At 49.7% G+C, this 24,850-nt stretch overlaps 1 protein-coding gene across 3 annotated transcripts in view; it reads left to right on the forward strand.

The window, feature by feature from the left end:
- The window catches only part of PRDM15 (PR/SET domain 15), a 68,235-nt gene that overhangs the window by 18,011 nt on the left and 25,374 nt on the right, over positions 1-24,850 (forward strand). For all 3 annotated transcript variants that reach the window (XR_015132004.1, XM_086315767.1, XM_086315771.1), the window contains exons 3-11: positions 344-437; positions 1,834-1,987; positions 4,214-4,466; positions 15,475-15,576; positions 15,862-16,086; positions 17,563-17,683; positions 19,066-19,247; positions 19,362-19,456; positions 19,800-19,887. Coding sequence is in view for 2 of the 3 variants with exons in the window: in XM_086315767.1 (XP_086171893.1) it covers positions 344-437; positions 1,834-1,987; positions 4,214-4,466; positions 15,475-15,576; positions 15,862-16,086; positions 17,563-17,683; positions 19,066-19,247; positions 19,362-19,456; positions 19,800-19,887 (1,314 nt within the window). In the remaining variant the exon portion in view is untranslated. The remainder of the gene's footprint in view (positions 1-343; positions 438-1,833; positions 1,988-4,213; positions 4,467-15,474; positions 15,577-15,861; positions 16,087-17,562; positions 17,684-19,065; positions 19,248-19,361; positions 19,457-19,799; positions 19,888-24,850) is intronic.

Genomic DNA, 24,850 nt, shown 5'->3' on the forward strand with positions numbered 1-24,850 from the left:
AGAACTCCCGGCAAAGGGCACTGGGACAAGGGTAGCAGCAGACTCAGAAAGGTCATCCCGGGTTTTAGAAGGGTTTCCGACATGTTCGATTTATGAGAAACAGGTTACATTGGTGAGTTTTCGTTGACTGAGACGCTGTCCTGCGTCCCCATAGAGCTGACTGGGTCAGCCTTGCCGCGTGCCGTGGAGCTGGGTTTTTCTCCTGGGGGCTCGTGTCCTGTGTTGCTCTCTTTTTGCACTTGTGGGGAGCGCTGTGGGTCACCCCCGGGCTGCGGGATGCTCTGTGGGCGTCTCCCTCCCCTTTTGATGCCCCCTCCCCTGATGCCAGGATGTCTGTTTTCAGGGTGTGAGGACTGCAGCCAGTACCACGACTCTGAATGTCCTGAGCTGGGCCCGGTGGTCATGGTCAAAGACTCCTTCGTGTTAAGCAGGGCCAGGTGAGTGACCCCTCCAGCTGTCTTTACCATCCTGCCTGTCAAACAGGGTTGTCTGTTTGTCACCTGTGGCGAGAGCCTGGCCACCTTGGTGTCTACACAAAAGGAGGAGACAGCAAATAAGGAGGAGAGGGATCGTCCTCTTGTTCGAAGCCACCATCCACTGCAAGCTGTTTACCTGCCCCGGGGATGAGCCTGGGCATGTCAAGGAAGAGGCTTCCTGGTCAATATCTTTTATCTAGTTCCTGGTTCAGCTGGGGCGCTGAGTTGGTTTATACACCAAGTGACCACGGCTGAGGTTGTAGGTCTGCTCCTTCAGTCTCCCCTATGGTTCGAACCCAGGCTTGCTGTCTGACACATGCCTGGCTGGGGGCTGGAGCTGTGGGCAGTGAGTACAGGTGGCTAGGCAAAGGGGGAGTAGCTGCTGGACGAGCACCTAGATCTGGTGCAGGGGCTCTGTGGCTCTGCCAGTCCACGTTTCCCTGGGGTTGGGGGACCGTGTCCCCTGTGGGGCCCCCAGGTTGCAGCCCTGTTGCCATGTGGTAGCTGTTTGGACCTGGACGAGACGTGCCCCTCTATGCATCCTGGTTGTCTCATCTGTAAAGAGGAGAGGGTGGCCCCTCAGACGTGGCTGTCATCACGACATCTGCTTTAGGAATGGGCTGGCACTCAGGCTGTCATCTTATCACTGCTGTTCCTAGAGGCCTCCCAACTAGTTTGACTGTGACTTACCTGTGCAGAGCAGAGAGATTCCTATTTTGGCCCAGACCACAGATCTGACCAGCTCTTCCAGACCCTTCAGTGGTTGCCCATTGCCCACAAAGCTCCAGTGGGAGCCATCGGTCCTTCCCAGATGGGTTCCTCATCTCAACTGGCCTCCTGCTGCTCCTGTGAGGGGTCCATACCCCACCCCAGACGTGGGTCAGGCGTGCCCTGGTCTTGGCTCACGCTAGGTCCTTGCCGACACACCTCCCTTCCTCTCCCACCAGGATACACGTGTCCTCTCCTTAACATTGTCTGAATTGACTTAGAAAGGCCACATTCGTGATGAACCTCGCCCAGCGCAGCCTCGCAGGAAACCCTCTTCTGGTCTTGTCATTCCCGTGGTCCTTTCCACCTGGCACCTCTTCGTGGTCTCTCTGTGGTCCTCCCTCCCTCTCTATGGGCCCACTTAGGGGGTGTGTGTGTGTGTGTGTGTGTATGCATGCATGTGAGCATTGGCTCTGTCTCCTGGGTGGGGAGTATAAACACATCTTCAAGTCATTGCCTCTCCGTCAGCTGCTCTGGGGCCAGCGGGAGCAGCCTTCTCCATCGTCCTAACCCTCTGTCCCTGGTGAGGGTGGCACCCTGGCCAGTGGGCACTGGAGGCCGAGACTCTCTTGCTTTGTTTCATCTCTAGGTCATCCCTTCCCTCCAACCTGGAGATCAGACGCCTGGAAGACGGAGCTGAGGGGGTGTTTGCCGTGACCCAGCTCGTCAAGCGCACGCAGTTCGGCCCCTTTGAGTCGCGACGCGTCGCCAAATGGGAGAAGGAGTCCGCGTTTCCACTGAAGGTACACGCTGGGCTGGTGGGGGCTGTGGCACCCGTGTTTGTGACCTTCCTTGCGTGCAGGTGTGTGAGGGCGATGCTCACTGAAGAGTTCAGTGATTTACAAACATCATAGAGACAGCTCTAGGTGTTGTAGTTCTGCTGAATTTCCAAGACAGTGTTTCTTTTTCTTTTTTTTTTTTTAGTTTATATCACAAAGAGCATGAGTTAAGTTAGTATTTTGCAAAACTCATAAGAGTATATTTAAAACATAGGCAAGAATGGACAGCCCCCCTACCACCCCAGTGCAGGCTGTAGGAGGGGCTTTCTGTGGAATTTGCAGAACCGCGTGGGGATTTCACACCTGTGTGGAGTTTGCAAGGCTCTTTTGAAAGGAAGGTGTTTTGTGTTGATGAGAGACCAGTGCAAAATTTGGCAACTCTGAAAAGCACATCAGACAGGGAGATGATGGCTTCTGTGTGACACTGAGAAAAAGGAAATGGAAGAAAATCACAGGGAGGACTTGATCACTTAAAGTGAGACCCCCAGAGGTGCCGCGAGGCTGGGGTTGTGAGTATGGGTCACAGCTCTGGCCCCATGCCCAGAGGGCTCAGCCGCAGCCAGCCTTCAGAAACACCCATGAAATAAACTGAGAGGAACAGACGCTGGTCGGGCAGCAGTGAGCCCCAGAGGCGAGCTTTCCTGGAGACCCTTAGCAGAGACCCAAGTGTTTTGTGACAGAGATGATCCAGCTGACCGTGGGGACTCGACAGTCCTCAGAGAACTGAGTTTACAAGGGAGATTTCAGCATGGCAGAGAGAAAGGAAAGGGACTTGATTTGTTTACAAAGAAAGGAAAGAAAGAAAGGCTGTTTTATGTGCAGGAGTGATGTCAAGAGACCCGGGGCTGATGGGAGTAATCGCTGTGGGCCCGTGGTTGGCCAAGGCCTCTTTGAAAAAGCCCTTTGTGCCTGTTTTGGTTTCTTTCAGTGACTCAAGATTCCGAAGGTCTGTGTCTGGTGTTGAGTTGTTCCAGCACAGGCTCAGTGTTGGGTACCTGGGTGCTGGGGGCACCTTTATGCCCACAGGAGGAGGCTAAGGCCAACTGGGAGCAGCCCCTGTACCAACTAGGAGGCATTAGGCACCTGGTAGCCCCCTCCACCCCCTCCCCTTCTCAGAGGGGGTTCTCCAGCTCTTAGCAGTGGGGTGCCCCTACAGGAAAAGGCAGAAGAAGGGAGATTTCTTTCTATAATGAGGAAACAACAATTGCATCAGCAAATAGGGGACTGGAGCCCCCATTCCATGTGGTTACTTTGAACTTCAAAATATTCAGGCTTCTTCCCCTCGTCCCTGCCTGCATTCCATCCATAAAGTGATGGTGCTGCTTTTTAGATGAGGGCACAGCTTGTAAAGATCAAGGAATGGGACTTCCATGGCCCAGTGGTTAAGACTCCGCACTTCCACTGAAGGGTGCACAGGTCCACTCCCTGGTCTGGGAACTAAGATCCCGCATGCCGCCTGGAATGGTCAACAAGTCAATAAATAAATGAATAAATAATTCAAATTTTTAAAAAGGGATTGAGAAACTTTGCCAAAGTCATTGAACATAGTTGCAACAGAACTGGGAAAAGAACTCAGGTATCCTGATACACCCGGCCCAGGTATAGAGTTCAGGTGTTCCCCTGACACCCTGGGCCAGGAGTAGAACTCGGGTGTCTTCATGCCCACTTGAAAACTGATTAGAGCTGAGTGTCCAGGTCCTACACCTGGACCACAGGTAGACCTGAGGTGTCCTCATTCCCAACAGGACCATGCGTAGCACTCAGGGCTCCTGAGAACTCCTGACCTGGGAGTAGAGCTCAGGCTTCCTCGTGCATCCTGGAACAGGAGCAGAGCACACGTGACCAGGTACCCGCCTGGACCACAGGTGGAGATGAGGCACCCCAGTTCCCACCTAAGAACTCAGGCCTCCCCCTGACACCTGACCTTTAGTTGTGCCTCCTGCTTCCCTGTTGCCTGTGACCAGTCTGACCTGTTTTGGGGGTCCTCCTCTGCCTGCCCATCAGTGTGGACACCTATCAGTGTAGAACAGGTCCGTGCAGTGCCCTGATGTGGCAGTGTCTAGACTGGTCACTCAGTAGCCCCTTGCGTGCGCACATGCACACACACACACGTGTGTGCACGCTAATACACACACTGGTGGATAACCAGCCCCCACCCGGCCCTGCGGTGGTCTGCGCTCCCCCCGCCAGGTGTTCCAGAAGGATGGGCACCCCGTGTGCTTCGACACCTCCAACGAGGACGACTGCAACTGGATGATGCTGGTGCGGCCGGCAGCAGAGCCAGGTCACCAGAACCTGACAGCCTTCCAGCACGGCAGCGATGTCTACTTCACCACCTCCAGGGACATCCCCCCGGGCACCGAGCTGCGTGTGTGGTACGCAGCCTTCTACGCCAAGAGGATGGACAAGCCCATGCTGAGGCAGGCCTGCCCCGGGCTCCAGGGTATGTGGTGGCCCCTGCCCCCAGCCTGCCCGCTGTCCTGCTGCCCCTGCCTCGCACAGCAACCTGATGTTAGTGAGAGGCGTCCAGCTGAGCAGGCCTGCGGGGGTGGGGAATGCAGATGGGTTAGTTGGTGTGCATGTTGATTGCCTGGCCTGAGAGGCTGTTAGAAGAGCTCGCCCAAGGCCAGGCTTGCTGGCGGCAGCTCCATTCCCAGCTCGGTCCTCTGGCTTCCCACATCACTCACCTGCCCATCCTCTGGGGTCAGGTTATGGTCCCAGGGTTTGGGCAGAGGGAATGGAGCACAGGGAGGTTAAGAAACCTGCCTTGAGTCACAGAGCAGAGAGTGAAGGAATCAGGATTTGAACCCGGATTCTGGCTCCAGCAGCCTTCTCCTAGAGGTTGGGGTGTGCATATGTGTGTGTGTGTGTGGGGGGGGGTCAGAGAAAGACCTAGTGGACACCTGTGATTCACCTGCATCGTATGGAGAAGCAAATCAGATGAGGGCTTGCCACCCCGAACTGGGGCGTCTGACCTTGTAAGGGGCGGGTGGACTTAAGGCTTTTCCACCCCCATTGTAGGTCCTTTGGGTGCATGTCCTTCCCACCTGACCTTGTGAATGGCTTACATGTGGGGCTGTGACCTGGGTGAATGGGATTTCACACACCCCACCTGGGACTGCCGGGGGTGGACACGCTTGTGGCTGCCTCTAAGATGAATTCCTCTTGGGGAGAAGCAGACGCTGACTTTCCTCCTGACCCCAAACCACAGGATTCTGACAAGGAAATGATCTCTTTTGTTTTGAGCACTGTGGGTTACAGATGGCTTGGTAGGGCAAGAGGGGTAACAAGTTTGGGGGGCTCTGGGCTGTCCCATGACCCCTACATCGTAGCTGAGGTTTGGGAGCCACTCCAGGTGGGCTTGCCCAGCAGTATCAAGGAGGGAGGGGTCCATGAAGTGGCCCGCACGGTTTCTCAGAGCACTGCAGACCAGGGCTTAAATGAGAGAAATGTCCTGTCTCACAGTCTGGAAGCCTGAAGTCCAGGATTCAGGTGTGGGTAGGGCTGGTTCCTCTGGCCCTGTTCCAGCTCTGGTGTTGCTGATGGCCCTTGGCGATCCTTGGCTGGTCGCTGCATCACCTCGTCCCTGCCGGGATCTCTCCCTGGGTCTCTGGGTCCTTTTCCTATGAGGACACCAGTCACTGGATTTAGGACCACCCAAATCCAGTCTCACCTGCCTTGCCTTGGTTACTTCTTCAAAACCCCTACCCAGAGCCTCTGGGTAGACGTGAATTTCCAGGGCGTTCCTTCAGTGAGTACAGGCTGGGTGCAGGTGGTGGTGTGCTGAGCTTCTGGGGATTCCCCAGGAAAGACAGACGGCTGCACATGGGGCCTGATGGCAGCAGAGGGTTTACATCTTCACAGGGGTGTTTGCAGAGGGACACTGGCCTTGAGGGGCCTTTCTTTATTTTGATAGGAAAGGAGACAGAAGGAATTTGGAGAGACCCTTGGTTTTTTACCAGACTGCTCCTAGACCCACCCTCTGGATTTGCTAAAACTGGGTACCTTGCCCTACCCCCCAGAGGCACCCGCAGTGGGTGGGATGAAGCCAGCTCCCCAACTGCTTCCAGGGTCACCAGCATCTTACTGACCTGGTTTCCTTATGTCCTGGATTCCGTATTCCATGTGACCAGCCTAGACTGCACGTCAGGGTTCGGTTGTTAGGGTCTGACGTTATCGGTTGTGTATGGCACATGCCTCATGACTTTCAAGGTCAAAGCCAGCATAGAGGTTACTCCCCATATTGGAGTTTCTTCTTCATGGATCACAGCCTTGTCAGTGCAAAGGAGCATGTGTAACTCATTGGAGCTATGAGCCATGCTGTGCAGGGCCACCCAAGACGGATGGGTTATAGTGAAGAGTTCTGACAAAAACGTGGTCCACTGGAGGAGGGAATGGCAAACCACTCCAGTATTCTTGGCACGAGAACCCTATGAACAGTATGAAAAGGCGAAAGGATATGACACTGGAAGATGAGACCCCAGGTCGGAAGGTGTCCAGTATGGTACTTGGGAACAGTGGAGGGCAATTACTAAAAGCTCCAGAAAGAATGAAGCGGCTAGGCCAAGTGGAAACAATTCTCAGTTGTGGATATGTCTCATGGTGAAAGTAAAGTCCAATGCTGTAAAATACAATGTTTCATAGGAACCTGGAATGTTAGATCCATGGATAAAGGTAAATTAGATGTGGTCAAACAGGAGATGGCAAGAGTGATCACTGACATCTTTGGAATCAGTAAACTGAAATGGATGGGAATGGGTGAATTTAATTCAGATGACCATTATATATATCTACTGCTCTGGGCAACAGTCTCTTAGAAGAAGTGGAGTAGCCCTCATAATCAACAAGAGTCTGAAATGCAGTACTTGGGTGTAGTTTCAAAAACTACAGAATGATCTCTGTTCATTTCCATGGCAAACCATTCAATATCACAGTAATCCAAGTCTATGCCCCAACCACTAATGCTGAAGAAGCTGAACGGTTCTATGGAGACCTACAACATCTTCTAGAACTAACACCAAAAAAAAAGATACTTTTTTTATCATAGAGGATTGGAATACCAAAGTAGGAAGTCATGAGATACCTGGAGCACAGGCAAGTTTGGCCTTGGAGTATAAAATGAAGCAGGGCAAAGGCTAACAGAGTTTTGCCAAGAGAACACACTGGTCATAGCAAACACCCTTTTCCAACAACACAAGAGACAATTCTAAACATAGACAACACCAAATGGTCAATGCCAAAATCAGATTGATTATGTTCTTTGCAGCCAAAGATGGAGAAGCTTTATACAGTCAGCAAAACAAGGCCAGGAGCTGACTGTGGCTTAGATCATGAGCTCCTTGCTGTAAAATTCAGGTTGAAAGTGAAGAAAGTAGGGAAAACCACTAGACCTTTCAGATATGACCTAAATTAAATCTCTCATGATTATACAGTAGAAGTGACAAATGGATTCAAGGGATTAGATCTAGGAGATGGAGTGCCAGTGCTAGTGAAGAACTGTGGACAGAGGTTTGTAACATTGTATGGGAGGCAGTGACCAAAACCATCCCCAAGAAAAAGAAATGCAAGAAGGGCCAAGGGGTTGTCTGAAGAGGCTTTATAAGTAGCTGAGAAAAGAGAAGCAAAAAGCAAGGGAGAAAGGGAAAGATATACCCAACTGAATGCAGAGTTCCAGAGAATAGCAAGGAGAGGTAAGAAGGCCTTCTTAAATGAACAGTGCAAAGAAGTAGTAGAAAATAATAGAATGGGACAGACTAGAGATTTCTTTAAGAAAATTGGAGAGATCAAGGGAATAGTTCATGCAAAGATGGGAACCATAAAGGACAGAAATACTAAGGACCTTACAGAAGCAGAAGAGATTAAGAAGAGGTGGCAAAAACACACTCAAGAACTGTACAAAAAAGGTCTTAATGACCCAGATAACCATGAGGGTATGGTCACTTACCTAGAGCCAGACATACTGAGTGTGAAGTCAAGTGGGCTTTAGGATGCATGACTACAAACAAAGCTAGTGTGGGTAATGGAATTCCAGCTGAGCTATTTCAAATCCTAAAAGATGATGCTGTGAAAGTGCTGCACTCAATATGCGAGCAAATTTGGGAAACTCACCAGTGGCTACAGAACTGGAAGAGGTCAGTTTTCATTCCAATCCCAAAGAAGGGTGGTGCCAAAGAATGTTCTAACTACCACACAATTGCACTAATTTCACACACTAGCAAATAATGGTCAAATTCCTTCAAGCTAAGCTTCAGCAGTACATGAACCAAGAACTTCCAGATGTATAAGCTGGATTTAGAAAAGGCAGAGGAATGAGAGATCAAATTGCCAACATATGCTGGATCATAGAAAAAGCAAAGGAATTCCAGAAAAGCATCTGCTTCTGCTTCATTGACTGTGCTCAAGCCTTTGACAATGTGGATCACAGTAAACTGGAAAATTCCTCAAGAGATGGGAATACCAGACCACCTTACCTGTCTCCTGAGAAACCTGTATGCAGGTCAATAAGCAGCAGTTAGAACCAGCCATGGAACAACAAATTGGTTCAAAATTGGGAAACAAGTGTGACAAGGCTGTATATTGTCACCCTGCTTATTTCACTTCTGTGCAGAATGCATCATGTGCAATGCCGGGCTGGATGAAGCACAAGCTGAAATCAAGATTGCTGGGAGAAATATCAACAACCATAGATATGCAGATGATACCACTCTAATGGCAGAAAGTGAAGAGGAACTAAAGAGCCTCTTGGTGAAGGTGAAAGGGGAGAATGAAAAAGCTGGCTTAAAATTCAACATTTGAAAGACTTAAGATCATGACATTTGGACCCATCACTTCCTGGCAAATAGAAAGGGGAAATGTGGAAGCAGTGACAGATTTTATATTTTGGGGCTCTAAAATCACTGCAGATGGTGATTGCAGCCATGAAATTAAAAGGTGCTTGCTCCTTGGAAGAAAGCTATGGCAAACCTAGACAGCGTATTAATAAGCAGAGACATCACTTTGCTGACGAAGGTCTGTATGGTCAAAGCTATGGGATTTCCAGTCTGGATGTGAGAGTTGAACCATAAAGAAGACTGAGTGCCAAAGAACTGATGCTTTAAAATTGTGCTGCTGGAGAAGACTCTTGAGAGTCCTTTGGACTGCAGGGAGATCAAATCAGTCATCCTAAAGGAAATCAGCCCTGTGTATTCATTGGAAGGAGTGATGCTGAAGCTGAAGCCCCAGTACTTTGACCACTTGATGTGAAGAGTCACCTCATTGGAAAAAATGCTGATACTGGAAAAGATTGAGGGCAAAAGGAGAAGAGGGCAGCAGAGGATGAGATGGTTAGGTAGTATCACTGACTCAATGGACATGAATTTAAGCAAATTCCAGGAGATAGTCTGCAAAGAGTCAGACCCAACTTGGCAACTGAAGAACAACAATCAGAGTGACAGTTGTCCTGTTGGCTTTTTTTTTTTTTTTACCTGTAGCTGCTGCTGTTGCTGCTAAGTCACTTCAGTCATGTCCGACTCTGTGCGACCCCGTAGACAGCAGCCCACCAGGCTCCCCTGTCCCTGGGATTCTCCAGGCAAGAATACTGGAGTGGGTTGCCATTTCCTTCTCCAATGCATGAAAGTGAAAAGTGAAAGGGAAGTCACTCAGTCATGTCCGACTCTTAGCGACCCCACGGACTACAGCCTACCAGGCTCTTCTGTCCATGGGATTTTCCAGGCAAGAGTACTGGAGTGGGGTGCCATTGCCTTCTTCTGTAGGAGAGCTCCTTAATCGGGGGCTGAGTTTGATAGAACAGATCTTAATGAAATCACCTTGGAACCGTGTCATCCAGCACATCTGCCTCTCCACCCTGTCCTGACTGCTCTCGTTCAGGAACACCAGCCCACCTCTGGGCTTCTAAGAACATTGGGCACTGTTAATAATTATACAGGTATTACGCCAGTTTGCAGTTTGCCAGAATAGACATTTAAATACAGAAGTATTTTTCCTTCCACCTGAAGGAGCAGTGACACACACTTCTTTCAAAACTTAATCTATAAATTTTTTTTCCCTGGTATTGGATTACTTTCCTAATCACATGTTTTCATTGAATGTCCATGAAGGTTAATTTCTCTTCTTTGCACACATCTGGGCCCATTGGCCGATGAAGTAGGCAGCCCAGGAAGCCTCGTGGTCTCAGCCAGCAGGTGTGTAGGATTTAGAGTCAGCTGTCAGCGTCAGATTTTCAAAATCACTTTCCTAGTGAAAGAGGTGAGCTGTAAATACATTTCCTAACACTTGAGGAACTTCTTGATTACGTATAACAGCACCATCTTAATGACTCTTGGGATTTTTGCTTGGCATTTTCTAGCAGTTTTTACAAATCAACACAGTGGGCATATAGTTTTCAAACAATAAAATAGTGATTTTAGTGGGCGGTATCAGAGTTTGAACAAAGGTCCACAGTTGCGGGACCTCCATTGCAATCAAGATAGAGAATGGTCTGGGGCTTCCCCGGCGGTCCAGCGGGTAAGCTTCCTTGCTTCCGACGCAGGGGGCCTGGGTTCCATCCCTGGTCAGGAAACTAGATCCCCCATACTACAACTGAGAGTTTGCAGGCCACAACTAAAGATCCCGCATGCCGCAACTGAGACCTGGCACAGCCAAAGAAATTAAAAAACAAACATTCAAACTTATTGTTTTAAAAAAGATATGGAATGTTCTCCTCACCCCAGAAGGTTCCCTCGTATGACTCTGTACCCCGTCCCCTGGTGACCAGTGTCCATCCCCGTCCTTGTACTTACGCCGTTTCTCTTCCATTGTTTACGCAGCCGTGCGTTTCTGCGAGGCTGAGGTCCTGCCTCGCGTGCTGGCACACCGCGTGCTCGGTCTTCGTCACTTGTTTTGGTGACTGTCTGCTGGGAGCCTTCCGTGTCATCGCTGCCTCTCCCCCACAGCGTCGTTTCATTTTGCATAGACGTGTCTGTCTTGTTGGACGTGCGTGATTGTGATCAGCAGTTGCCTCCTGATCGTTGGCTAATATTTTTTTTTCTCATAATTTTTACCTTTAAAGATAGTTTTTGTGAAATAGAACACTGCCCTCAGTGAGAGGACAGCAGTCATGACTGGTTCTTCTAGTTGGTCCTGTCAGCCCCGCTTCCGCTTCCGGACATCAGCTAAAGAAAAAGGTTTCCTGCCCCAGGTCAGGTCAGCGTGAATTCCACCCCTGGGCGGGGACCTCGTGGTGCGGTGACCGCAACTCATTTGGGTTAGAAGGAGCTGCCCGCTCACCCCTCCTCAGCCTCCTTCTCTGAAACTCTCCTGTGCAAGAGTACTCTGCCCTCTTTAGACCGTGTGTGTTGGGGAAGGTGAGTGAGATATGGGATTTTGGTTTCAATTGTGACCACCTTTTCCTGATGCTCTTCCACGGATTCCCCAGAGAGCAGGCGCAGGCGAGAGCAGAGGCTGAGCCAGAGGGCACCTCCCGAGAACATGCCCTGCTTCTGTGCTGCTCACTGTCTGCTCTTTCTGTTCTAGTTTTGGTATAACCGAAAATTTCACATCCACTTATATTTCTAATCTCTTGTTATCTGACGAAGACTCAGAAAATGCACGCAAATAGTTGTAGCGGTGGTCTCCATTTTTCCTTCCATCTTTTGCAGCCTTATTGCTGGTTTTTGATACAGAAAGAGGTGTGCTTTTTCCTAGTAACTGAAGGCATGCGCAAGTCACAGCCCTGGAGGGTCTTGCTTTGTGGGTGGCCCCAGCGTGTTTTGATGGGTGTTGTGATGGGTCCTGAGTGTCAACACAAGCTACACACAGACAGGAGTGGAGGTGGTGGTGAGAGCTGGTGGCCTCTGTCCAGCCCTGACAGGCTGCCATGTGGGGTTTAGAGAAATCAGTCTCCTGGGCCAGGATATCATGAACATACATTTGCTTCGAACGTCCCTGTTAGAGAATCCAAGCTCATACTGCTCACTGCACAGTCAATCGAGAGACAGTTGTTGGGGCAGGAATAGCCACTTTATTTGGAAAGACAGCAGGTTCTAGAAGATAGTGGACCAGTGTCCCAAAGAACCATCTTCTCTGAGTTAGAATTCAGGCCTCTTTTGTACTAAAAGGGGAGGGAATGAAGGCAAGCGTTTCCTGGTTCCAGTCAGCCTCCAGAGGGGATGTGTTAATTTCTTTCTTCCTGCAGCCATTCACAGGTGAGCCTGGTCAGGGTGTTTCCTGTGAGCTAAACAAAGGTATTTCAGCTTAATGTTCATTAAGCTGCCTCTCAAACCCTGAGAGGCAGGGTTCCCAGGGATGGGCCATAATGTGTAATTTAAGCTTACAGGCAACATCCCTTTAGTGACTAACTTGTGGGTGCTCATGTGCTAAGTCGCTTTAGTCATGTCTGACTCTGTGCAACCCAGTGGACTGCAGTCCCCAGGCTCCTCTGTCCGTGGGATTTTCCAGACAAGAATACTAGAGTGGGTTGCCATTTCCTACTCCAGGGTATCTTCCCTCCCCCGGATCGGACCCATGTCTCTTCACGTCTCCTGCATTGCAGGCGGATTCTTGACTACTAGTTCCACCTGTAATAGAAAACAAAGGTTCTTCTCTATTACATTCCTAACTCTGAGGACTCACAAGAGCATCAGTTTTTTTTTTTTAAAAGAGTCTACGCAGCCAGGATCCCCCTCTGTGTTCCATGGGCCCTGGTCGTCTTCCTCCGACCCAGACTCCGGTGAAGGTACCAGGAGGGGTAGAGGCACTGCCCTGCAGAAGCACCTGCCCCGGGGGGGCTCAGGTCAGCCGCTCAGTCGTGTCCGACTCTTTGCGACCCCATGAATCGCAGCACACCAGGCCTCCCTGTCCATCACCAACTCCCAGAGTTCACTGAGACTCACATCCATCGAGTCAGTGATGCCATCCAGCCATCTCATCCTCTGTCGTCCCCTTCTCCTCCTGCCCCCAATCCCTCCCAGCATCAGAGTCTTTTCCAGTGAGTCAACTCTTCGCATGAGGTGGCCAAAGTACTGGAGTTTCAGCTTTAGCATCATTCCTTCCAAAGAAATCCCAGGGCTGATCTCCTTCAGAAGGGACTGGTTGGATCTCCTTGCAGTCCAAGGGACTCTCAAGAGTCTTCTCCAACACCACAGTTCAAAAGCATCAATTCTTCGGCGCTCAGCCTTCTTCACAGTCCAACTCTCACATCCATACATGACCACAGGAAAAACCATAGCCTTGACTAGACGAACCTTTGTTGGCAAAGTAACATCTCTGCTTTTAAATATGCTATCTATGGTGGTCATAATTTTCCTTCCAAGGAGTAAGCGTCTTTTAATTTCATGGCTGCAGTCACCATCTGCAGTGATTTTGGAGCCCAGAAAAATAAAGTCTGACACGTTTCCACTGTTTCCCCATCTATTTCCCATGAAGTGATGGGACCAGATGCCATGATCTTCGTTTTCTGAACATTGAGCTTTAAGCCAACTTTTTCACTCTCCTCTTTCACTTTCATCAAGAGGCTTTTGAGTTCCTCTTCACTTTCTGCCATAAGGGTGGTGTCATCTGCATAGCTGAGGTGATTGACATTTCTCCCGGCAATCTTGATTCCAGCTTATGTTTCTTCCAGTCCAGCGTTTCTCATGATGTACTCTGCATATAAGTTAAATAAACAGGGTGACAATATACAGCCTTGACATACTACTTTTCCTATTTGGAACCAGTCTGTTGTTGTTGTTCCATGTCCAGTTCTAACTGTTGCTTCCTGACCTGCATACAGATTTCGCAAGAGGCAGATCAGGTGGTCTGGTATTCCCATCTCTTTCAGAATTTTCCACAGTTTATGGTGATGCACACAGTCAAAGGCTGTGGCATAGTCAATAAAGAAGAAATAGATGTTTTTCTGGAACTCTCTTGCTTTTTCCATGATCCAGCGGATGTTGGCAATTTGATCTATGGTTCCTCTGCCTTTTCTAAAACCAGCTTGCACATCAGGAAGTTCACAGTTCACATATTGCTGAAGCCTGGATTGGAGAATTTTGAGCATTACTTTACTAGCGTGTGAGATGAGTGCAATTGTGCGGTAGTTTGAGCATTCTTTGGCATTGCCTTTCTTTGGGATTGGAATGAAAACTGACCTTTTCCAGTCCTGTGGCCACTGCTGAGTTTTCCAAATTTGCTGGCATATTGAGTGCAGCACTTTCACAGCATCATCTTTCAGGATTTGAAATAGCTCAACTGGAATTCTATCACCTCCACTAGCTTTGTTCGTAGTGATGCTTTCTAAGGCCCACTTGACTTCACATTCCAGGATGTCTGGCTCTAGGTCAGTGATCACACCATCGTGATTATCTGGGTCGTGAAGATCTCTTTGTACAGTTCTTCTGTGTATTCTTGCCATCTCTTCTTAATATCTTCTGCTTCTGTTAGGTCCATACCATTTCTGTCCTTTATTGAGCCCATCTTTGCATGAAATGCTCCTTTGGTATCTCTGATTTTCTAAAAGAGATCTCTAGTCTTTCCCATTCTGTTGTTTTCCTCTATTTTTTTGCATTGATTGCTGAAGAAGGCTTTCTTATCTCTTCTTGCTATTCTTTGGAACTCTGCATCAGATGTTTATATCTTTCCTTTTCTCCTTTGCTTTTCGCTTCTCTTCTTTTCACAGCTATTTGTAAGGCCTCCCCAGACATTTTGCTTTTTTGCATTTCTTTTCCATGGGGATGGTCTTGATACCTGTCTCCTATACGATGTCACAAACCTCATTCCATAGTTCATCAGGCACTCTATCAGATCTAGGCCCTTAAATCTATTTCTCACTTCCACTGTATAATCATAAGGGATTTGATTTGGGTCATACCTGAATGGTCTAGTGGTTGGGCTATTTAAACCTAAATTCAAATGCAGTAAAAGCAGAAGTCCAGTTCCTCAGGGGCACTAGGCACACGTGGCTGCCACCTGGAAGGCAGTTACAGAACATTTCTGTCATTGCAAAAGTTTTGTTGACAGTGCTTGGGCAGGAGCCATGGCGAAACTGGGCTCAGGGCATGGCGCCTGACTCGTGGATTCGCCCCTTCTTGACACATGAGCCAGTGAGAGAGTAGAGAATTCGCTGTGGGCTCTAGGATGCCTTTTTTTTTTTTTCCTTGAAGTCATCAGTGTGTGTGGAGGGGTGTGTGTCTGTTCCCACTGGACTGGCTTCTGTGAAGAGGGTACATTTCCTTGACTGGTGCCAGCCCTGCCTCAGACTGGTTCCAGTTCTCCGTGCCCGGTTTCCTCATCTGTGAAATGGGGGTGCTTACAGGCATGAACGAGTCCCTGTGGGTAAAACTCTGAGAACAGTGTTTGGAGGGTTGGATTTGCTCCCAAGAGATGGCAGTTGTCACCACTGTCATTGTCACCTCCTATGGGGCAGGTGCGCCCTCCACTGGGCTGGGCAGCACAGAGAGGAACTTCTGGACCTTCTCCCCCCACCTTGTCTTTTGAAGCTGCAGGCACCCCAGAGAACAGCACCCCAGTGGAGGCAGAGCCCAGCCAGTGGGTGTGCAAGGTGTGTTCAGCCACCTTCCTGGAGCTGCAGCTGCTGAATGGTAAGGGGCAGGCGCCTGCTGGGCCAGACGCCAGGGAGTCTCCGGATGCGTTCACTCAGACGCGCACTGTCACTTCCATCGGGGAGGGTGTCAGGATTCCCCTGGCTCCTCTCCTGGCCTGTGTCCCGCGGGCCTCCTCCCAGGGATCTGTGCTTTGTCTTGAAGTCCTCTGTGTGTCCTCCATCTCAGCAGAGTAGTTCAGTTGGGGAGAAGGGTAGTGGGGGCTCTGTTTTTGTGGCCTAAGTGTTTTCAGCCTGGTGGATTCATCATAAGCATCTTCTGCAGAGCACCTGTTGGGCCACTTGGAACAATCCAAGAGCGGCGCCCCAGCCGGCCAGCAGGAGTCAGCCCCGGAGAAGGAAGCAGATGTGCCCCGGGGGGAACCTGCTGAGGTTCCCAAGACTGTCAGTGCCACCAAAGAGCAGAAGAAAAAGCCTCGAAGGGGAAGAAAACCCAAAGCATCCAAACCAGAGCAGCCTCTAGTCATTGTTGAAGGCAAGGAGCCAGCAGGTGAGGGCGGTCCTGGGGGAGGAGCCAGCTTGGGGGCGTGGCCATGGGGAGGAGCCAGCTTGGGGCGTGGTCCTGGGGGAGGAGTGATGATAGCAGGGAGGGGCCTGAGGCCATATTGCCTCCTTGCCAGGCAGGAGAACTTGGTCCAGAGTCTAGACGGAGGTGCTGTTTAAGCCCTGCTCTTGCTGTGAACCAGCTCTTTCGAGTACAGCTTACTCCCAGTGCGTTTGGTAGAGTGCGTGGGCTGTGAACTTTGATAGGCGGGTTCCCCATTGTAGGTGGTCGTCTGGACAGAACATTTCCATCTCCTCAGCCACCCATCCTGGGAGCTCTGTGCTCAGCATCTTCCAGGCCACATGTGGAAAAGACTTGTCCACGTTGGGCTTCCCACTTTCCTTCGGTGCCGAGTCATGTCGGTCCATCGTGTGGGTGCTCCAGCGTCTGCTCCCTGTCTCCTGTGAACGGACATGCAGCTGCACTCTGGGCCATGGCTAAAGGTGTTACTCTGACAATATAGTAGCTTCAGTTGAGTTTGGAGGGAACCTGGTCTCTCGGGTGAGGGGTCCCCACGAGGCCACGTCCCCTCAGACCTCATGGCCTCACCAGAAGTGCCACCAGATTCTGGCGGGTCTGGCACGCAAGGACCAGACTTGATGCTCAGACACTCGTGAGTCCCCTCACTGCCTTCCTCACTGACCACCCACTGGGCAGTTTTTCTTCTTGCTGTCTGCTGTAGCCTAGGATTTCTTTGTGAGTGACAAGAAATTTTTGTTCTCTCTCAGAGTTAAAGAGAATTCAGAGGAGCAGCCCTCAGATAATATTCTCAGGAGAAGTGGTTTAAGCTTCCCCTGGACAGTCTCTGTACTTCTCTATAAACAAGAAGAAAAGACAGAAGTGAAAAACTTATTAAGTGATTATTTCACTAATTATTAGTTGCGTTAGGAAGACACATCATAGTAGGTGAAGTAGATAAATCTTTTTGTGTAGTCTTCCCATATTTCATTTGTTTAGAGGGTCAGTCCTGGGTCCCTATTACTGTGGTCATTTGGTATTTAACTCTTATAGAAAATGATTATTTGCTTTTGAACATACGATGACTTGTGTAATTACAGAAATTAATACTCCTAAATCTCTGTCAGGATGAATTTAATAAGTTATAAGACCCTACTATATATCAAAGTGTTTTGTTTTAGGTGGTATGAAAAGGGATTGAAATAGAGTTATGACTCCTGTGGTTTTAAAAAGAATCACAGATTCCAACTCCAGTTTTGAGTTAAGAATAACATTTTGCTCTTTTCAATCTGCAGGCAAATGTGTGGATTCTAAAGTATTGCTGTTTTTTTCCCTCTGTCAATCTTGTGACCCGTGTCTATGGCATTGGCCTGGCTGCCACCCCTTGGGCCTGTCATCTGGGTTCAGCTGTGTTCTGTCCACGGCCCCAGAAGTGACACAGCTTGTCTTGTCCCCTCCTTGCAGAGCAAGTGACAGAGATCATGACTGAGGTCGAGCCCGTGACTGTGACGCCAGATGAGCGGATCATGGAGCTTGTTCTGGGAAAGCTGGCCGCCACCCCCAGCGACACCAGCTCAGTGCCAAAGTAAGTCCCAGAATGGCACTTGGCCTGGCTTCATGGGCAGCAGCGTGTGGCGGCTAATCCATTTCAGAGGGAAAGCCTGATGAGAGGGGATGGTTTACTTCTTATGGGAAATGCACATGCATGGGGAGCAGCAGGAATGTCCTGGAGCTCAGGGAGTTAATAGTGCAGCCTCTGTGAAAATAGATGAGAAAGCCTTTTTATTGTTGTAAAATACACATAGTATACAATTTATCATCTTAGCCATTTCTAAGTGTATGGTTCAGTGTTTTCAAAAACAATCACGTCTTTGCAGAACCTTCCATCCATCTCCAGAATTTTTTCATCTTCCCCAAGATGAAACTCCATCCTTATGAAATACTAACTCCCCATCTCCCCCTCTCCAGCCCCTGGCACCCACTCTTCTGCTTTCTATCTCTGTGACGACCTTACAGGAGGTACTCACGTCTCTCAGGACCTCGTATAACGGATCACACATGTTTGTCCTTTGGTGACTGGTTTACTTCACTTAGCGTAACGCCCTCGAGGTCCATGTGTGTTGCAGCAGGTATCGGAGTGTCCTTCTGGTTTAAGTCGGAACGCTACTCCATCATGCGGGAGGACCACACTTGGTTCATCCACTCCTTCCACCAGCTGATACTTGTGTTGTGTCTAACAAGGCTGCCATGATGGAACAGTTTGTATCTGAACTTCTGTAAATTTAATATTCTGCATTTCTCTTCTTTTTGTGAATGAGGAAAATGTTTGTTTTAGCTATTATTCTTGGTAATTTTTGCCCTGAAGTTGAATAAGCCTGTGACAGTTTTTAGGTCCTTTTTGGAGTGCATCCTTCAGTGTCAAAGCATGCCTGGTCCTAGACAGTCCAGGAAGCTGTGCAAAAACAGAGCAGAGCAGAGCATTGTCAGAAATGGTGAGCGTGACCTACTTATTCATGCTCCATCTTATTGCCCAGAGGATTTCAGTAACTTACTGTTAGAAACACATTTAATAGGGAGAAGAAGTTTGAAAAAATCAGGTTCAGGGAAGATATGAAACAGGGTAGAGGCAAGTGAGGAAAGCAGAAGAGATGGGGTCACTCTGGCCAATGTACTAACTGAGGTCCAGGCTTCTGGTGACCAGAGTTAATGCCGAGGGAGATGAGTGGCTGGTGTGGAAAAGCTGAGTGATGCCACCGCACATTCAGGGTGTCTCCCTTCCAGAGACATTCAGGGTGCTCCCTTATCCAGAAGCCCCAAAGCTGGGGGACACCTGTGCCCAACACTCCCCTCCGGTGTCTAGCTGGGAAGATTCGACAGGCGCCCTTTCCAGGATGACTAACCTTGAGCTTCTCTCCCCAGCGACCCTGCCTCCCGCCCACCTCACCAGCCTGTGCGTCTCTCCCGCAGGTTCCCGCATCACCAGAGCGGCACCATCACCCTCAAGAGGAGCCTGATCCTCTCGAGCCGGCACGGCATCCGGCGGAAGGTGGTGCGGCAGCTGGGCGAGCACAGGCGGGTATACCAGTGTAGTATCTGCAGCAAGGTCTTCCAGAACAGCAGCAACCTGAGCAGGCACGTGCGCTCGCACGGTGAGTCCCTGCCGCCGCCATGTCCGCCCCGGGGGCCAGGCGGCGGCCCCAGGCGGGCACCGGGGTCTCGGTGCGCCTGGAGGAGTGACGTGCTCATCACTGGCTTGTCCTTAGGTGACAAGCTGTTTAAATGTGAGGAATGTGCCAAGTTGTTCAGCCGCAAGGAGAGCCTGAAGCAGCACGTCTCGTACAAGCACAGCAGGAACGAGGTGGGTGGTGGAGGAGAGAAGAGCAATGATGACTGGAGAGTCCCGGGCGAGGGGAGTGGGGAGAGGGAGCCGCAGGGGCCGAGATAGGCCGGGGCCTGGCAGGGTGCTGCCGCGGATCGGGGAGGAGCCGGAGGCCAACGTGGGCACCGAGGTCACCTGGATGCTTCTCTTTCCAGGGCAGTGGGTCAGCCAGGCACGGTTCGTGTTTCTAAGCTGGGCAGGAGGGTAGCAGAGGGAGGGAGTGTGAGACACGACATTGCTGGAGCAGCTCCTTTGAGGAGAGGGTGTCCCAGCTGCCCCACTACTGCCCCCCCCCCCCCCCCCCCCCGTCTCCTCCCATCAGGTCGACAGCGAGTACAGGTACCGCTGTGGCACCTGTGAGAAGACCTTCCGCATCCAGAGCGCGCTGGAGTTTCACAACTGCCGCACAGGTGAGCGGCCCCGCCCAGCACTGAGGCTCAGGTACCTGGCGGGGTGGGAACCAGGTGCTCCAGCAGGGGGTGAAGGTGAATTTAACTGGTAACCTCACCTTTAAGATTCTGCTCCATTTGGTTTGCTTTCAAGCAGCTGTTAATGCTAAGACATGCAGATGGAGAGTTCCCATTTAAAAGAGAATTTATTTCCTACTATTCATCAAAAGCAGCTACATATGGTTGCATTTGCGGCTTCCCTGGTGGCGCTAGTGGTAGAGAATCCTCCTGCCAATTCAGGAGATGCAGGTTCCATCCACAGGTTGGGAAGATCCCCTGGAGGAGGGCCTGGCAACCCACTCCAGTATTCTTTCCTGGAGAATCCTATGGACAGAGGAGCCTGATGGGCTACAGTCCATGGGGCTGCACAAAGAGTTGGACACGATTGAGCGACTGAGCATGCCCATGGCTGCATCTGAGACTGGGGAGGTTTCATCCTCACCAAGAATGTTGAGCGGCCGAGGAGGGTTTGTTCGGGGATCAAGGGAGAAGTACGTGCCGAGGTGGGGTCACGGCTGGAGGAGTGGGCTTCTGCCTCCTTATCGGTAGGACCTTCCTCAGCCATCCACCCTCCTCCCTCCGTGGGCCCACCCGTGTCCGGCAAAGGCCTGGCTGTTCCCTCTCACTGACTGGTTTTGCTCTGAGCCTGCCTCTGTCCCTGGTCTCCACTCATGACCTGGACCTTCGTCTGCTTGTGTGTGGCTGATGCCATATGCTCAGACCAGCCTGTGGCCAGGATGGCTTGCTGGGCCTAGCCAAGCATCCTGAGCTCAGTGTCTGGCCAGCTCACAGCTGGTGAGCACACATGATGTACATAAATCTCTGAGGATGGCCAGGACATGGCTGTGTGGGGCTCAGCCGGTCAGGGTGGCCTCTGTCTGGCGCCCCGTGGGTGAAGGCTCGCTGCCCCCCATCCCCACCCTGGGAGGATGGGCACCGGGGAGGGTCACTGTTGTCTTTTCGGCCCCTATTCTCGGAATCATGGCACCTGGGCCGGGGGGATGGGAGGGGGCACTGGTGGCAGCCGGCTTGGACACTTGCCAAGTTAGCACTTAATTCCGAATCCCCTTCCATTGACCCTCCATGTGGGTCCCTGTTCACTCTGTGACTCTGTGCTGATTCTTGTTAAGGTGCTGGCCAGTCCTCATCTTGGGGCATCCTTACCCATCATATCCACCGTCGCTGCCCTCCCCGCCGGCGCCTGCTCCTGCAGGCTCTGCTCTGTCCCTTTGTTTGACTCACGTGCTTGTTCCACTCTGCGGGCTTCTGTTGGAAACCAAGGCTGTTTCCTCCACCCACGGTGGGGCTTTTCTGAAGTGGCAGGTGAGTCTTGTCTCACTTGAGCTCAGGCTGCTCTGCAGCGTCAGTCACGGGGTGAAGCGGACTTGGAAGCTTCCAGGTGGATCCATATAATGTGCCCCGCCACCTGCAGTCTGCAGTCGTGTGCCCCAAACCTGGGGAAACCCACCAATTTTTGATGTCACGTCAGTCAAATTGTTCACTTAGGATGGCTTTCTTGCTATTCTCTGGAACTCTGCATTCACTTAGGAATATCCTTTCCTTTCTCCTTTGCCTTTCACTGTTCTTCCTTTCTCAGGTATTTGTAAGGCCTTCTCAGACAACCACTTTGCCTTCTTGCATCTCTTTTTCCTGGGGATGGTTTTGGTCACCACCTCCTGCACAGTGTTACAGACTGTCCGTCATTCTGTCTGCCTATTACTATCTGTCTGTCTACAGGTCTGTCTGTCACTCTATCTACCAGATCTGGTCCCTTCAGTCTATTTATCACCTCCACTGTATAGTCATAAGGGATTTGATTTAGGTCATACCTGAATGGCCTAGTGGTTTTCCCCACTTTCTTCAATTTGAGCCTGAATTTTGTAGTAAGGAGCTGATGATCTGAGCCACAGTCAACTCCGGGTCTTGTTTTTGCTGACTGTATGAACAATGCAAAGAAATAGGGGAAAAGAATAGAATGGGAAAGACTAGACATCTCTTTAACAACATTGGAGAGATCAAGGGAACATTTCATGCAAAGATGGGTACAATAAAGGACAAAAACAGCAAGGACCTAACAGAAGCAGAAGATATTAAGAAGAGGTGGCAAGAATACACAGAACTATACAAAAAAGGTCTTAACGACCCAGATAACCACGATGGTGTGATCACTTACCTACATCCAGACATCCTGGAATGTGAAGTCAAGTGGGCATTAGGAAGCATCACTACGAACAAAGCTAGTAGAGGTGATGGAATTCCAGCTAAGCTATTTCAAATCCTAAAAGATGATGCTGTGAAAGTGCTGCACTCAATATGCCAGCAAATTTAGAAAACTCAGCAGTGGCCACAGCACTGGAAAACGTCAGTTTTCATTCCAATCCCAAAGAAGAACAATGCCAAAGAAAGTTCAAACTACCACACAATTGCACTCATTTCACATGCCAGCAAGATTACGCTCAAAATCCTTCAAGTGAGGCTTGAACAGTATGTGAACCAAGAACTTCCAGCTGTACAAGCTAGATTTAGAAAAGGCAGAGGAACCAGAGATCAAATTGCCAACATATGCTGGATCATAGAAAAAGCAAGGTAATTCCAAAAAAAAAATCTGCTTCATTGACTAAGCTAAAGCCTTTGACTGTGTGGATCACAACAAACTGAAGAATATTCTTAATGAGATGGGAATACCAGACCATCTTCCCTGTCTCTTGTGAAACCTGTATGCAGGACAAGAAGCAATAGTTAGAACCGGACATGGAACCACGGACTGGTTTCAAATTGGGAAAGGTGTACATCAAGGCTGTATATTGTCACCCTGCATATTTAACTTATATGCAGAGGACATCATGTGAAATGCAGGGCTGGATGAAGCACAAGCTGGAATCAAGATTGCCGGGAGAAATATAACCTCAGATATGAAGATGTTACCAGTCTAATGGCAGAAAGTGAAGAGGAATTAAAGAGCGTCTTGATGTAGGTCAAAGAGGAGACTGAAAAAAGCTGGCTTAAAACTCAGCATTCAAGAAACTAAGATCTTGGCATTCAGTCCTGTCACATGACAAATAGATGGGGAAAACGTGGAAACTCAGATTTAATTTTCTTGGGCTCCAGAATCTATGCGGATGGTGATTGCAGCCATGAAATTAAAAGAGACTTGCTCCTTGGAAGAATAGCTATGACAAACCTAGATCAGATCAGATCAGTCGCTCAGTGGTGTCTGACTCTTTGCGACCCCGTGAATCACAGCACACCAGGCCTCCCTGTCTATCACCAACTCCCGGAGTTCACTGAGACTCACGTCCATCAAGTCAGTGATGCCATCTAGCCGTCTCATCCTCTGTTGTCCCCTTCTCCTCTTGCCCCCAATCCCTCCCAGTATCAGAGTCTTTTCCAGTGAGTCAACTCTTCGCATGAGGTGGCCAAAGTACTGGAGTTTCAGCTTTAGCATCATTCCTTCCAAAGAAATCCCAGTGCTGATCTTCTTCAGAATGGACTGGTTGGATCTCCTTGCAGTCCCAGGGACTCTCAAGAGTCTTCTCCAACACCACAGTTCAAAAGAATCAATTCTTCGGCGCTCAGCCTTCTTCACAGTCCAACTCTCACATCCATACATGACCACAGGAAAAACCATAGCCTTGACTAGATGGACCTTTGTTGGCAAAGTAATATCTCTGCTTTTGAATATGCTATCTAGGTTGGTCATAACTTTCCTTCCAAGGAGTAAGCATCTTTTAATTTCACGGCTGCAGTCACCATCTGCAGTGATTTTGGAGCCCAAAAAATAAAGTCTGACACTGTTTCCGCTGTTGCCCCATCTATTTGCCATGAAGTGATGGGACTGGATGCCATGATCTTCGTTTTCTGAATGTTGAGCTTTAAGCCAACTTTTTCACTCTCCACTTCCACTTTCATCAAGAGGCTTTTGAGTTCCTCTTCACTTTCTGCCATAACGGTGGTGTCATCTGCATATCTGAGGTGATTGATATTTCTCCCAGCAATCTTGATTCCAGCTTGTGTTTCTTCCAGTCCAGCGTTTCTCATGATGTACTCTGCATATAAGTTAAATAAACAGGGTGACAATATACAGCCTTGACGAACTCCTTTTCCTATTTGGAACCAGTCTGTTGTTCCATGTCCAGTTCTAACTGTTGCTTCCTGAACTGCATACAGATTTTTCAAGAGGCAGATCAGGTGGTCTGGTATTCCCATCTGTTCCAGAATTTTCCAGTTTATTGTGATCCACATAGTCAAAGGCTTTGGCATAGTCAATAAAGCAGAAATAGATGACAGTGTATTAAAAAGCAGAGAGATTACTTTGCTTACAAAGGTCCATCTAGTCAAAGCTATGGTTTTCCAGTAGTCATGTATGGATGGGAGAGTTGGAGTATAGAGAAGACTGAGCACCAAAGAATGGATGCATTCAAACCGTGGTGTTGGAGAAGACTCTTGAGAGTCTCTTGGACAGCAAGGAGATCCAACCAGTCAATCCTAAAGGATATCAGTCCTGAATATTCATTGGAAGGACTAATGCTGAAGCCAAAGCACCAATACTTTGGCTCCCTGATGTGAAGAACTGACTCATTGGAAGAGACCCTGATGCTGGGAAGATTGAAGGCGGAAGGAGAAGGGAATGACAGAGGATGAAATGGTTGGACGGCATCACTGACTCAATGGACATGAGTTTGTGCAAACTCTGAGAGATAGTGAAGGACAGGGAAGCCTGGTGTGCTGCAGTTCATAGGGTCGCAAAGAGTGGGACACGTGTTAGCCTTAGCGAGCAAGCAACAGTCAGATGGGCCTCAGCTGACCTTGGTGCCCAGTGGGACGATGGCGCCCCGTGTGGCCACGCTCGGTTCTGCACGAGCACACTGGGTGAGTGGAGGGTGACACAGGTCCTGTTTGGTGAGACTGGCTCAAAGCCGAGGAA

This window comes from Bos grunniens, chromosome 1, assembly GCF_055505025.1.
Source record: "Bos grunniens cultivar Pamir isolate PY7600 chromosome 1, Bosgru_T2T1.0, whole genome shotgun sequence".
In the NCBI taxonomy this organism is placed as follows: domain Eukaryota; kingdom Metazoa; phylum Chordata; class Mammalia; order Artiodactyla; family Bovidae; genus Bos; species Bos grunniens.